We start from the raw sequence: 14,326 nt of genomic DNA, 5'->3' as shown, positions 1-14,326 counted from the left end.
TTCCTAACGACACTCTCCCTGGAGATACTGGAAGAAGGGAGCCTTCAAAGGAAGGAAGACTCAACCATCAACCCCTGGGGTCTATGGAGCTGGCTGTTCCTTCAACTGTATGAGAAAAATAAATTAGACTCACATTTTTTTTTTAAGCCATGAATACTTTCTTTGAATGAAATCTCCTGAGACAACCCAATATGTAAAATAGAAAACCATGACAGTCAAAAGCAGAGTTACTGTCATATTTTATATCAAACACAAAACAAAAAAGTCATCCAGTGGTTACGAGGAGTCCAGGAAAACCTGTCCCAGTAATGCCAGCTTGGAGGTAAAGGGCTGGCTTGGGCAGCTGAGGAGTGGGATTTTCTGCTTGGTAGGCCTCTTTTCCCTTGTCTCGTCTTGGTTTTCAGAGGACGTTGTTCCCGGCCCTGCTGGAGGTTGCCATGGCCCCGAGCTCATCGTTTTTTTCTGAAATCTTGACCTGTTCCGTTTGAGAGAGTAGAATTCCCTCATCAAGTCTTCCACTTCCCACTGCTCTTCCTTCAGCCTCTGGCAACAGTGCAGGGCAGCGGGGTCGATGGGGTGCGCTTCTGTGTTGAAGATGTAACCCCCAGCCCCCAGGATGCACTCCCCATAAGGGGTTATCACTGCGTCAAAGGTGGAGCCATTGTTGTGAATGAAGTTGGTTGGGTCAAACAGAAGGTAGAGGTATTTCACAGTCTCGGCCAGAAAGAAAGACTCCATACGGTTGTCAAGCTTGTGGTCTCGCAGATCTTTGATCTGCCACGAGGAAGAAGGCAGCAAGTCAGAAGTGGTATCACAGGGCAGCAGAGAGGGCCAGGGGACCACGTTAGGAATTCCTGCCCTGCCACCGAGCAGCTAAGGGCCTTTGGGAAAATCACTTTACGTTTCAGAGTTTCACCTTTTCCCAAGCCTGGACCACTGACTCTCACCGGATTGGCACAACTTCCAACAGGGCTTCCCGCTTCCATCCTTAACCCTAAAGCTTATTTATAGGGTAAGTCTTAGCTGTCACTCCTCCACTGAAAACCCTCTGTTGACATCCCGCTTCATGGCAGACTAAAAACCAAAGTCCTTATCATGGCTTAACAGGTCCTCACAGCCTGGCCCCTGCTCTCTCCCTGACCTCTCTTACATGCTCTCCCTTGTTCTCGTGGGTCCGGCGAATGGCCTTCCTCTTCTGTGAGCAAATGTGTGCATGCCACTGGTTCTCTGCAATGCTTGTTCTTTCTGCATTGCACTCCACTGGTTCTGCATTGCTTCTACCTGGATCACTCACCCTTCCTACCGCTTGCTCCCTCACTGCCTTCGGGTCTCTGCTCAAATACTGCCTGATCACAGGGTCTTCCCTAACCTCCCTAGGGACAAGACAATTCCTATCTCCATTAACCTGCCTTTATTGTGACCATACACATACACATCTAATCATCCCCTTTAATGACATTGTAAAAATGTAGCATCATTTACTTAGCTAATCCAAGTTTTTGCTACTATAATAACTAATTAGAAGTCTTTATGAAGAAAAATTCATACTAAGTTACAGTCATGGATGAGTAAGTTTACTTCCTACATTTATTTTATCCTCTCAGAATTTGAGATATATTTTCTTAAAACTAATTCTCAGTGGCATCTATTTTTCACACAAAAAAATGACTAAAATATGGACTTGATGTGCCAAGAATTATTACTTTCTTGCCTTCTTTGTCAAAGGCCGAGGAGTCTGACGCCTATTCCCATCATTTGCCTTGGAAGACCTCCAGAAGGCTTTCATTTTCATGGAAATCAGTCAAATGTTCATAAGAAAGCCTCAATGGACTTAACCACTTTGGCTTTTCACAAAATACAACATATTTAGAAACTAAAACAGATCACTGCTTTATTTTCCCTCTACATATATAGGTCTTTTCTTTAAATAGATGTATATATATTCTCCTTACAGAATATAACCACAACACAAAATTTTTAAAGAGAGGGATTTTTTTTTTGTTCTGTTTTTAATCCCGTACCCTAAAACTCCTCTGTAGACTTTTTGGTGAATTTTCTTCCAGAAAATTTTCTTACACATCTGTTTTTTACGTATCTGTAATGATCATTTATTTACATCTTGCCTGCTTGGGTCCTCTAAGGATGTGACATGGCTCTTCCCCTTGACCCTTTCAATCCCCTTTCCACAGAGCAGCCAGAGTGATCTTTCTAAAATACAGATCAGATCAGGTCACTGCTCTGCTGTCAATCCTACCAAGGCTTCTCGTTCTAAGTAGAACAAAATGCAAATTCTTTCCCACAGCTTATACAAAGCTCTACATGATATAACCTCAGCCTCCTTCTGGGACATTATCTCTTCCCCTTTCCTCCGTGTTCATGTTACTCCAGCCATACTGGTCTTCTTTCTGTCTCCTAGATACACGTTCGTTGTTTTTCTTACTAAAATGCCAGCTCAGGGGCTTGGTCTTTCTTCATTGCTAGAACCATTAGCCTAGCATGGTGCCTGATGCATAAAAGACATTCAATAAACATCTGTGAAACTACTAGGACAGTTTCATTAAGGACTCTGTGGTGTGAATATAAGGCCATGCGACTTTATATCTCCCTTCTAAAATCCACCTAACAAGACTTTCCACAAAACTTCTCACAAAATTCACCCTTGTACAGTAGCTTATGAGACAGTTTGAGGACCCCTGATGCAGAGACAATGACAAGAACATAGTGTCAAATCCCTGAGAATGAACCCTTAGTTCTACCTCTACTAGCTTTGTGACCTTTAGCAAGACTCTTGGCTTCTCTGTTCTTCAGTCATGCCATCTATAAAATAAAGGCATATGTACATTTCTAAGGTACCTTCAATGTTAATATTCCAGAGTCTCTTTATCAGCAGGGGGAGACATTTCTCAACTCTTGGGCCAATGGAAACACTTACTGTTGCAAATCCACACTCCACCTTGCTGATTTTTTCGATGGATTCCACGGCATCTCTTCCAAGTTCTAAGAGGGTGGGATCCCCCGTGGCACGGTAGAGGTACATTGCGCTCTCAATGAGTTCTGTAAAGTCCAAGGCAGACCGTTCTCATCCAGGGGCTGAGCAGAGAAGGCTCGGGGCCCACCTCAGGGGGTGAGACTCCTTCCTTCCCTACCTTGTCCACAGGGCCCCAACCAGGAAGAACACAGGACAACTCAATGCTGAGTTTTCAGAGCCAACATACCCAAAGCCTGAAGCTTAGTGGAGATCAGCATTAAAACTGACCATGGACTCCCACCCCAAGGGAAAGACAGCCAGCTAGGCTCTGGGATGGAGAGGTGGCAGAGGCTGCTCCATGTCTCCCCATATTTGTCCCTTCCTTCTTCCTTAGTAACAGAATCCTTAACTACAGCCAAGCACGCAACTGCTTAGACTGACAATTATTCCCAGCAGCCAGGTGTGGGATTAAGGTCCCTGACAACACAGAGAGCCATATGAGGCCAAAAGTGAGAAAGAAATGTCTATCTTATTTTATTTATTTATTCAAAAAAAATGTTCTTTTAACGTTTATTTATTCTTGAGACAGAGAGAGACAGAGCATGAACGGGGGAGGGTCAGAGAGAGAGGGAGGCAGAATCTGAAGCAGGCTCCAGGCTCTGAGCTGTCAGCACAGAGCCTGACGCAGGGCTCAAACCCACGGACCATGAGATCATGACCTGAGCGGATGCCGGACACTTAACTGACTGAGCCACCCAGGCACTCCGAAACGTCTATCTTAATTAAGCACTACTCATCTTCTGTCACTAACAGCCTCACTTAATCCTAAAGTTTAAGAGTATAAGCCTATCATTATGAGGCCCTTTCTGAGATGGGATGGACAAAAAGATGAAGGTTAAGATATTCAAGAGCCAATCTTCAATCTAACAAAGGAACAGCTACCAGTTCACTGGGCCCAGAACAAGGCAATAGTCTTACCCTATTCTATAACCACAACTGGAATTTGACAGGCATAGGCCCCATTTTCAGATGAATATTAGCCAAAAGGAGTTTGTCCTGAAGAGAAAGTTTATTCTGGAGAAAAGAAAACCCAGGAACCTATGTTTACTGCTTTCAAATATCTGAAGAGCTAGTATGGAAAAGAAAGATTCGACTTCTAGGGTGGTCCCAGTGGGTGGAAGCTACAGCTCAACAGACGTTTCTATTTTTTCACCTGTCTTTTCTCAGAGAGGAGAGAACTCTCCCCTCCATAGACCAATCTCTCCTCCCAATCTCCTTCCCTGTTTCCTCCTGGGCCTTGACCAGCACTTGTCTCCCTTTTGATTTATTATTGCAAGTTCTATTTCTTCCTTTAGGAAAATAGATCTCTGCCTGTCTCCCAGTTCTCTCCCACCTCTCCTTCCCTTTACCCCACAGGTCTATAGACAATTACTGATCTAACTGCTCATATTCTAAGACACAGATTGGGGTACACTTACTTGTAAGTGAACACACTGTGTGTGTTCAAAGAAAGAAAAGAGGGGCGCCTGGGTGGCTCAGTCATTTAAGCATCTGACTTCAGCTCAGGTCATGATCTCGTGGTCTGGGAGTTCAAGCCCTGTGTCGGGCTCTGTGCTCATAGCTCAGAACCTGAAGCCTGCTTCAGATTCTCTGTCTCCCTCTCCCTTTGCCCCTCCCCTGCTCACGCTCTGTCTGTCTGTCTCTCTCTCTCTCAAAAAGAAATAACCCTTAAAAAAAAAAATTAAATTCAAAGAAAGAGAAGACAGTGCTCCCGGAAGCCTCTTCTGTTGTTCGCAGCTGGCTGGTTCAGCACACCCAGAGCCAGCCATCTTGTTTTCTCTTCCTCACACATAGGCCTATGTATGCTATCACTGCTTTAATTTCTTGTATATTGGCCAACTCTCTAGAACAAGGTGACAACTCAGGCTTAGATTTGGATTTAGGGGGAGGTAAAAGCCCTCTGAGACCTTTAGACTAGGTTCTGTGCTTCATTACTGCTGATCAGATACATGTACCAGAGCGTAATACACTGGCCAATCTAATGAAAGAGAAGCACCTTATCTCCCATTCGCTATTGTTTTAGGTAGGAAGGGTGACTGGACTAAGGCATTATTGGATTCCTGGCTGTGGTGCCTTACTTTCCATTGATGCCTTCCTGCCACCCTATCCTGCAAATGGAACAGGGTGCCTCTGTAAGTAGTGAGCTCCCTGTCATGGTGCTAACTCAACAAAGACTAGAAAACCACTTGCCAGGGCAATGACAGGGCGATCCCAGTTAGAAGTCCTCTCAGTTTCCTTGTAACTCTGAGAATGCACAAGCCTACGTCCTACATTTAGTCCCAAACTGTCTTCATTTTATCTGTTGGTAACACTGGGTATAATACCTTCTGAGAGTTTTCTCTTAAAAACAAAACAAAACAAAATAGAACAAAACAAAAACAGGGGCACCTGGGTGGCTCAGTGGGTTGGGCAGCCTATTTCAGCTCAGGTCATGATCTCGCTGTTCTTGAGTTTGGGCCCTATGGTCAGGCTCTGTGCTGACAGCTCAGAGCCTGGAGCCTTTTTCGGATTCTGTGTCTCCCTCTCTCTCTGCTCCTCCCCCCTCCTCTGTTCTCTCCATGCTCTGTCTCTGTCTCTCTCTCAAAAATAAACATTAAAAAATTAAAAAAACAAAAACAAAAAAGCTAGGATAGTAAACACATGAGAAATACCAATAACAGCAGCCTCTAGGAATCGAAGTGACTAATTTATTCTTTTCAGTCACTGTTTTACATCTTCTTCTGTTCCCCCTTCCTCAACTCCCACAACAATCTCTTGAGCTAGAGAAGGAAGGAAATGGGGTTGGGGGGGTGGTGGGCAGAATGGGCAGTAGCCACCAGAAGGCCTCCCACAGCTCAAAGGCATTCAGGTGGGAAGATGGGAAGAGTCTAACAATGGAAATGTAACCCACTTTGGGGTGGGGGATGACTGTGTGTGCTGACTAAACTTCCTTCCTCTGGCCCCCTTTCCCTTCTCCTCCTCACAGTGTTTAACTTTCCTCTAGTGAATCAGAGGATCAGGGCTGGAAAGGAACTTTAAGACAGTTATCTAGTGTGTAATACCTTCCTTCTCTGCACCTTGATTTCTGAGCGGCAGATGAGGTGGTGGACGAGATCAGATGATTCATTCCTAAGGTCCATTCCAGAGTTCCAATACTCCATACCATAAAAGCACAATTCACCTGACCCGGTGACTTAGGAAGTTTGTCTACACTTCTGAAATCCTGATGGCAGGAACTCAAAGGGAGTCAAATTGGCTCTCCCTTTTGCACTCACTTGCCCAAGTTTGAAGGAGCCTAAGATTTAGTTAAGAGGCCTGCGTTCCAGTCCTATCTCCTACGCTTAGCCCTGGGCAAGTCAGTTCAGCCCACTAGGTTTCAGTTTCCTTATCTGGGGATAAATATGTGGGTAAATAATTCCTACTAGGAAAACCACCTAGGAGAGCCACTGGAAGCATAAGAGGAAAAACGAACTTGTGAGCACTTGTGAGGCATGGAGGCTCATACAAATGAGGGTTTGTGGTTCAGAGAACAAGAGCCTGCAGGTCGTGATAGGTCAGAGATACTGCTTACCTGGCCGAAGAGGGTAGCCCTCTCGCTTCTCCACTGTGTATCCCTGAGGAATGTTGTAGAATTCCGGGAGCCCCCCAAACTGCTTCCATACAGTGTAATAGTTGAGGAAGGTCCTCATGGCATTGTCAATGTCCCCAATGAGGCTCTACAGGAGACAAGTAGTTGTCAGGCAGATAGCCACCAGGCATAAAAACCCACATACAAAAGAAACTCCACTTACCAAACCTCACATACAACCTCAGGGAAGAGAGAGCAAAAGCTCTGGAGCCAAAAAAGCCTGCAATCAAACCTGAGTTGGCCATTTATTCATTGTGTGGCCTTGGGCCAGACACTTACCTTCTCTGAGCAGCATCCATCTGATGCAAAATACAAAGTGTCTTTCTTGTTAAATTATTGGGAGGGAGGGAGGTTGTATTCCAAGTCCCTGCTCAGTCAATGCTGGCCACTATGGTTTTTAAACAGCCATCTGGTTCAGAATTTTAAGAATAGGAAATTGATTTTACTAAGTCTCACTCTTACCCTATACCCCAAATCAATTTGTATTAGTTTATAAACATAAATATGTGTGAGTATATATTATTTTTCCCACGTAAAAAATAGCTTATTAAATATACTGTTCTGCACTTTCATTCATTTAACAATAGATCTTGATTTTTCCACGTAAGCACATAAAAAGCTCCTTCCTCCTATTACATAGTTGCATAGTATTCCACTGCTTGGACCATAAGTTAACTAGTTCCCTATTAACAGCTGGTTGGATTGGTTCCAATGTTTTGTTATTTGCTGTAACAAGTAATAGTGTAGTAAACAGCATTGTACATATGTCACCTCAAACCTGCAAAGTTTACCTGTCACCTGTAAGACAAATGTCCAGAATTAGGATTGCTGGTTCCAAAAATACATGCATTTGTAATTTTACTAGCTGTTGCGAAGTAGCTATTAACACAAGCTTGCAGGGAAACAGCTGGCCTTTTTGACATATCCTAAGGATGCCTCACAGATAGAACAAATTTAACATTTCCCCAACAAGATTCTTGGTTCCCTCACTTTCCCACAAAGTTGCCTCCCTACCATCATCTCTCCCTTCTTAGTACATGGCACTTAGCAAATGGCAGTCATCCTTGACTCCTCCCTTTCCCTCCCCCTACCCCCACATCCATTCTGTCAGCAACTCCTGTCAGTTTCATTTTCCAAAACACCAAGATTTATCTCGCTTTATCTCTAGTGACACCACTTGGTCTGGTCACCAGCATCTTATACTGGGATGACTTTCACAGTCTTCTCACTGCTCCAACCACTTGCCCTCACGCCACTCTCCCCATGCAGCCAAAGTAACTGCCTTACTGCATATACCAGACCTCAGGGCTTCCCATGGGCTCGGCATAAAGTCAAGACACCTCCTTGTAGCTCTGAAAGGCTTACATGATCTCGGTAGTGCTGACCTCCATTGATTGATCTCTGCCCCGCCCCCCCACCCCCCCCCCCCCCCCCCACCCCCCCGGACTGTAGCCATACCGCTTTTCTTTGTTTCTGATAAACACCCTACTCCTTCCTGTCTTGGGACCTTCACACATGATATTTCCTCTGTCTAGAACATCGTCGCCCACATCTGATTCTTGAAGTATCAGCTCTAGTATCACCCCTTTGAGAGGCCTTCTTCTCTCAAGTGAGGTCCCCATCCAACATTCTCTCTCAGCCGCTCATCTGTTTCCTTCATTGTAACTTATGTGTTTGTCTGTTTTATTTTTTTCTGTTGTGTCTTATCCTCTACAAACTACATGAGGACAGGGCCTGGAACACAGCAAGCATTCAAATACTGGTGAATAAATGAATTAACAAATTGAACATATCTAAGCCTCCTTTCTTCATCTATAAAGAAACATTTGCCTCAGTGGGTTATAATCCTGGTAAAATGCCTGGCACATAAATCGTTCTCTCGTAAATATATAATTTATCACCCTCATGTGTCAGACAGATTACCAGGCACTGATTAGATGTTCAGTAAATGTTGGTTATTAGTGTGATTATAATCTCACAGAGAAAGAACCCATGATCCCTGCTCAGGCCAGGAAAACCACCATACAAACAGACATGAAACTCTTTCCTTATCAAACCCTCTCTTTTATTAATTTTTATCTTAGGAAATTTGAAAAATAAAGGTATATTGGGGTGCCTGGGTGGCTCAGTCAGTTAAGCATCAGACTTTGGTTCAGGTCATGATCTTGTGGTTCATGAGTCCGAGTCCCGCATTGGGTAAGCTCAAGCCCCACATTGGGTAAGCCCAAGCCCCACTTTGGATGAGCCCCACTTCTCTCTCGCCCTCCCTGCCCCTCATGGGATTCTCTCTCTCTCTCCCTCCCTCTCTCTGTCCCTTACTCACTTGCCCCCTCTCTCTCAAAATAAAAGAAAAAGAAAAAGAAAGGTATAAAGAGATCACCTTTAACCTCACCACACAGATAGAATAGTTTTGATATCTACCTTTCCATTTTGTATTCATTTTTTTAAAGTTTATTTATTTTGAGCAAGAGAGCATGTGTGAGCAGGGGAAAGGCACAGAGAGAAGGCGAGAGAGAATCCCAAGTAGGCTCTGTGCTGAGAGCACAGATGACACAGGGCTCGATCATGTGAGATCATGACCTGAGCAGAAATCAAGAGTTGGACACTTAACTGATTGAGCCACCCAGGTGCCCCTCCAATAATGTATTCTATTCAGAGTTATATAAATATTTAAAAAAAAAAAAACAAAACAGAGAGGAATAAAAAGATAATTATCCTCTTAATCTTACAGTACCTGCCGTTTGCATCTTTGTCTTCTCTTTCTTAACACACAAAAACAGAATTCTATAGAGTTGTAATCAGAGTATACTTAATATAATGCCTTCTTGTGTACTTTTTTTGTTATTGTTAAATCTAAAGAATCAAATTTTTAAAAAATTTAATTATCACTCCTAATTTCTCACTATAGCCTAACAGTACATTTCATTCCTTCGTGTTTTCTTAATTCTTGTTCACTACCTCTTCACGTAACATAGGAATTTATATATACATTTTTAAATTAAAGTTGTATAATGACCCATTCCATTAAGATACAATCATTTATTTGTTCCTCCATTATAGGGTACTGGATCATTTCTAAGTTTTATTTGTCATAAACTTTGCTGTTAGGAATATCTGTATGCATCTTTTCCCTTTTGAATTGTTTTCTTGGAAACATCCACAGAAGTGGAAGTCAAAGGGTGTGATCTGTGATATGCCTGGGTTGCACAAGAAGGATTCCCAAGAGGAATGTAGTCACAAATAGTTTTAAGGCAATAGATTTCCAGATCCTCTGCTTTCCTAAAATGGATCTGCCTGAAAAGATACTTCTAACACAAAGGCAGGCTATCTATTATCACTGTTTCCTTCGCAGTTATCCTTCTGCCATTTGACAAAAGCCAAGATGGACCTACCAGCAACCTCTAACCTTCCTGTTGCACACTGTCCTGGGGAATAAAGATTTCCTGAGCACCAAACTAGGTTAAATTTAAAATATCGGTGTATGGCATTCTTCTCAAAGCTAGCATAAACAATCCTAAAATGTGTATGGAACCACAAAAGACCCCGAATAGCCAAAGTAATATTGAAGAAGAAAACCAAAGTGGGAGGCATCACAATCCCAGACTTTAGCCTCTACTACAAAGCTGTAATCATCAAGATAGTATGGTATTGGCACAAAAACAGACACAGACGAATGGAATAAAATAGAGACCCCAGAATTGGACCCACAAATGTATGGCCAACTAATCTTTGACAAAGCAGGAAAGAGTATCCAATGGAAAAAAGACAGTCTCTTTAGCAAATGGTGCTGGGAGAAGTGGACAGCAACATGCAGCAGAATAAAACTAGGACACTTTCTCATACCATACACAGAAATAAACTCAAAATGGATGAAAGACCTAAATGTGAGACAGGAAACCATCAAAACCCTAGAGGAGAAAGCAGGCAACAACCTCTTTACCTTAGCCGCAGCAATTTCTTACTCAACATATCTCCAAAGGCAAGGGAATTAAAAGCAAAGATGAACTATTGGGACCTCATCAAGATAAAAAGCTTCTGCACTGCAAAGCAAAAAACCGACAATACTAAAAGGCAACCGACGGAATGGGAAAAGATATTTGCACACGACATATCGGATAAAGGGCTAGTATCCAAAATCTATAAAGAATTCACCAAACTCCACACCCAAAAAACCCAAATAATCCAGTGAAGAAATGGGCAGAAGACATGAATAGACACTTTTCCAAAGAAGACATCCAGATGGCCAACAGACACATGAAACAATGCTCAACATCACTCCTTATCAGGGAAATACAAATCAAAGCCACACTGAGATACCACCTCACACCAGTCAGAGGGGCTAAAATTAACAACTCAGGAAACAACAGATGCTGGAAAGGATGTGGAGAAACAGGAACCCTCTTGCACTGTTGGTGGGAATGCAAACTGGTGTAGCTGCACTGGAAAACAGTGTGAAGGTTCCTCAAAAAATTAAAAATAGAACTACTCTATGACACAGCAATAGCACTGCTAGGAATTTACCCAAGGGATATAGGAGTGCTAATGAATAGGGGCACATGCGTCCCAATGTTTATAGCAGCGCTTTCAACCATAGCCAAATTACGGAAAGAGCCTAAATGTTCATCAACTGATGAATGGACAAAGAAGATATGGTTTACATATACAATGGAATACTACTTGGCAATGAGAAAGAATGAAATCATGCCATTTGCAGCAATGTGGATGGAGCTGGAAGGTATGCTGAATGAAATAAGTCAGTCAGAGAAGGACAGATATCATGTTTTCACTCATATGTGGACCTTGGGAAACTTAACAGAAGACCATGGGGGAGGGGAAGGAGAAAAAAATAGTTTCAGAGAGGGAGGGAGGCAAACCACAAGAGACTCTTTAAATACAGAGAACAAACTGAGGGTGGGTGGGGGTCTGGGGGAGAGGGGAAAATGGGTGATGGGCACTGAGGAGGGCACTTGTTGGGATGGGCACTGGGTGTTGTATGGTAAGCCAATTTGACAATAAATTATATTAAAAAATAAATAAAATAAAAGATCGGTGTAGGTGTTGAAAAAAAGGAAGGCCTCTGAACACTGTGTAACAGTCTTTTGCATATCAGAGGGTTTCCAATTCTCTGCCTGCAAAAAACTGAAAGAGGAACTGGTCAAATTGTCAGCAGAGAGATCATTAAAAATTATTTTTGATGACAGATTAGATGATTATTTTTATCATATAAAGAAAGAACCACATAATATTGCCAGTTTTGAAGGGTTGAATACTGGTAGTTTTATATGGTTCAATCTATTTACTCAATGACTACAAAGAACTGAATGATAATGCAGTAATCAAACTCCTTCCATTTCCATCTAATTATTTATGTGTATAGGCTCCTCAGCACTTACATCTACAAAAATGAAAATAGGAATGAATGAAACTTTTGATACACAACCATGTCCCACTTCAGCAATATGTATTATTCACACACAAATACACAAACTACTTAAAATAAAAAAGCCCCCATGGGGCGCCTGGGTGGCTCAGTCAGTTGGGTGACTGACTCAGGTCATCATCCCAGGGTCAAGGGATGGAGCCCCATGTTGGGCTCCACGCTGAGCATGAAACCTGCTTAAGATTCTCTCTCTCTCTCTCTCTCTCTCTCTCTCTCTGACTCTTCTCCTCTCCCTCACTCATGCTGTCTTTCTAAAATAAAAATTTTTTAAATAATAAAAATAAAAAATAAAAAGGCCCAAACTCTCATTAAGAAATGTATTTCTGATTAAATTGTCTTTATGTTTTATAATTATTTATCAAAAACTATAAGCTCTTAATGTGGCTTTAATCATTTATGTACTAATGATAACTAAGTCAAGAAGAAAACAAATTTAATACTCAGAGCCTATGGTCACACAGGAAATTTAAAAGTCTTTTAAATCTCTATGTATACAGAAATTTTATTACAGAGACATATAATAGGGTATAAATAAAATTTATCCAGCATAAAAATGTAACAACTAGGATAAAATTCTGTTGTGGGAGAAGAATGAAAATAGGAGTTCAAAGAGAAAAAGGAATGGTATGTGACTATTCAAACTCGTAAGATTAGGGGCACCTGGGTGGCTCAGTTGGTTAAGCATCCAACTTTGGCTCTGGTCATGATCCCACGGTTTGTGAGTTTGAGGTCCGCATCCCCCTCTATGCTATCAGCTCAGAGCCTGGAGCCTACTTCAGATTCTGTGTCTCCCTCTCTCTCTCTCTGCCCCTACCCCATTCACACACTCTCTCTCTCTCTCTCTCTCTCAAAAAAAAATAAACATTAAAAAAATAAAAGTAAACCTGTAAAATAAGAAGGTTGGCTAAAAGTGCATAATGGGGGACTAGTTAAATGAATTGCACTAGTTAAATGAATTGTATCAATTTAATACAATATATGCATTTGTTAAAAAAGTAAAAGTAATCTAGATGTATCAACAAGGAATGATCTCTAAGGCATATTCAGTGAAAAGGTACATGGCATATTTCTATCTGTGTAAAGAAAAAAGGTGGATGTAAACATGCATATGTTATGCTGGTTAAATGGACTCCAAGATCCCGCCTTTCCCACTGCAACTCCATCAGATCATGTAATGGAAAACAATAACGATGGCATGCACAGCAGCCCCAGCTGCTTTCACACCCTTTCTCAGGCCTGCTGTCAAGAATGAGGAGATGTGACAGAAATGTCCAGTGGAGAAACAGTTGTTGCCAATGGCTATTACCACACAGCCTGGAAAGACACTCTCCACTTTAAGTAGTAAAACATTTCACAGCAAATTGGAAGCTCAGTACCCGATACCTTAACACTCCCCTTGGAAAATTCAGCTTGGCAGAATCTGAAGTTTGTCTCATTCACTCTAAGTCTCTCTTGTCTCTCCACCCCACCCTTAGAAAACAAATACTCCAGCAACTGAAGTACCTTATTTGACTTATACCTCAGAATGAGCTTGCTTTGCCAGTTCCAGAGAAAAATGGCCACCTCTCTGATCATTCCTACCTGAAGACCAGGCCAGTAGGCCTCTAGGGACTGGAAGACCGGCATGGACACAGTCCCCTTGTACATCTGCACCCACAGGTACCAGTCATCGAAGCGGGTGTAATTCCGAATGGCTTTGTTGTATTCTGCAAAGGAGATGCAAGAAGACACGTCGGTGATGAGGGAGATGAAAGGCAGGTCTTGACAACAGAAGCACGGCCTTACGCTTTTTGCAAGACCATATTTTGGTGTAGCTTCAAAGCACCCTAGGATGCAAGAAGGCACAGAGGAAGGAGCATGGGTTCTGGAGCCAAACGTCCAGACTCAAATTCCAGCTCCAGCTGTACCACTTGCTAGCTGTGACCTTGGGCAAAGTCTTCCTTCTAAAGTTTCAGTCTCATTATCTCTAAGGTGGGGAGAGTAATGATACACACCTCACAGGATTGCTCAATCCCATTCACTCAACAATACTCACTGCACATCTACTAGGTACAGGCACCTACGGGTGGCAAACAAGACAAAATCCAGCCCTCAGAGCATTTACATTCTAGTGGGAACTTGAACTTTTACCTTCCCTTAGAATGTAAATCCATGAAGGCCAGGACTTCGTTTTGTTTATTGTAGAATCCCCAGCACTAGGATACTGCATAATAAATATGCACAATAAATTATTATCTTAACAAAGTACCAA

The 14,326-nt window shown here is 42.4% G+C and overlaps 1 protein-coding gene across 3 annotated transcripts in view; it reads right to left on the bottom strand.

Moving 5' to 3' along the window:
- Positions 1-222: 222 nt before the first annotated feature.
- Positions 223-14,326, bottom strand: part of EDEM2 (ER degradation enhancing alpha-mannosidase like protein 2) — a 31,263-nt gene continuing 17,159 nt past the window's right edge. For all 3 annotated transcript variants that reach the window (XM_043604679.1, XM_043604678.1, XM_043604680.1), the window contains 4 exons: positions 13,657-13,781; positions 6,579-6,723; positions 2,933-3,054; positions 223-774 (listed from right to left, as the gene is read on the bottom strand). In XM_043604679.1, coding sequence (XP_043460614.1) covers positions 277-774; positions 2,933-3,054; positions 6,579-6,723; positions 13,657-13,781 — 890 coding nt within the window. In that variant the 3' untranslated portion in view covers positions 223-276. The remainder of the gene's footprint in view (positions 775-2,932; positions 3,055-6,578; positions 6,724-13,656; positions 13,782-14,326) is intronic.

The sequence above is a fragment of the Prionailurus bengalensis genome, chromosome A3, assembly GCF_016509475.1.
Source record: "Prionailurus bengalensis isolate Pbe53 chromosome A3, Fcat_Pben_1.1_paternal_pri, whole genome shotgun sequence".
Classification (NCBI taxonomy): domain Eukaryota; kingdom Metazoa; phylum Chordata; class Mammalia; order Carnivora; family Felidae; genus Prionailurus; species Prionailurus bengalensis.
This window is presented reverse-complemented; position numbering and strand designations above follow the sequence as displayed.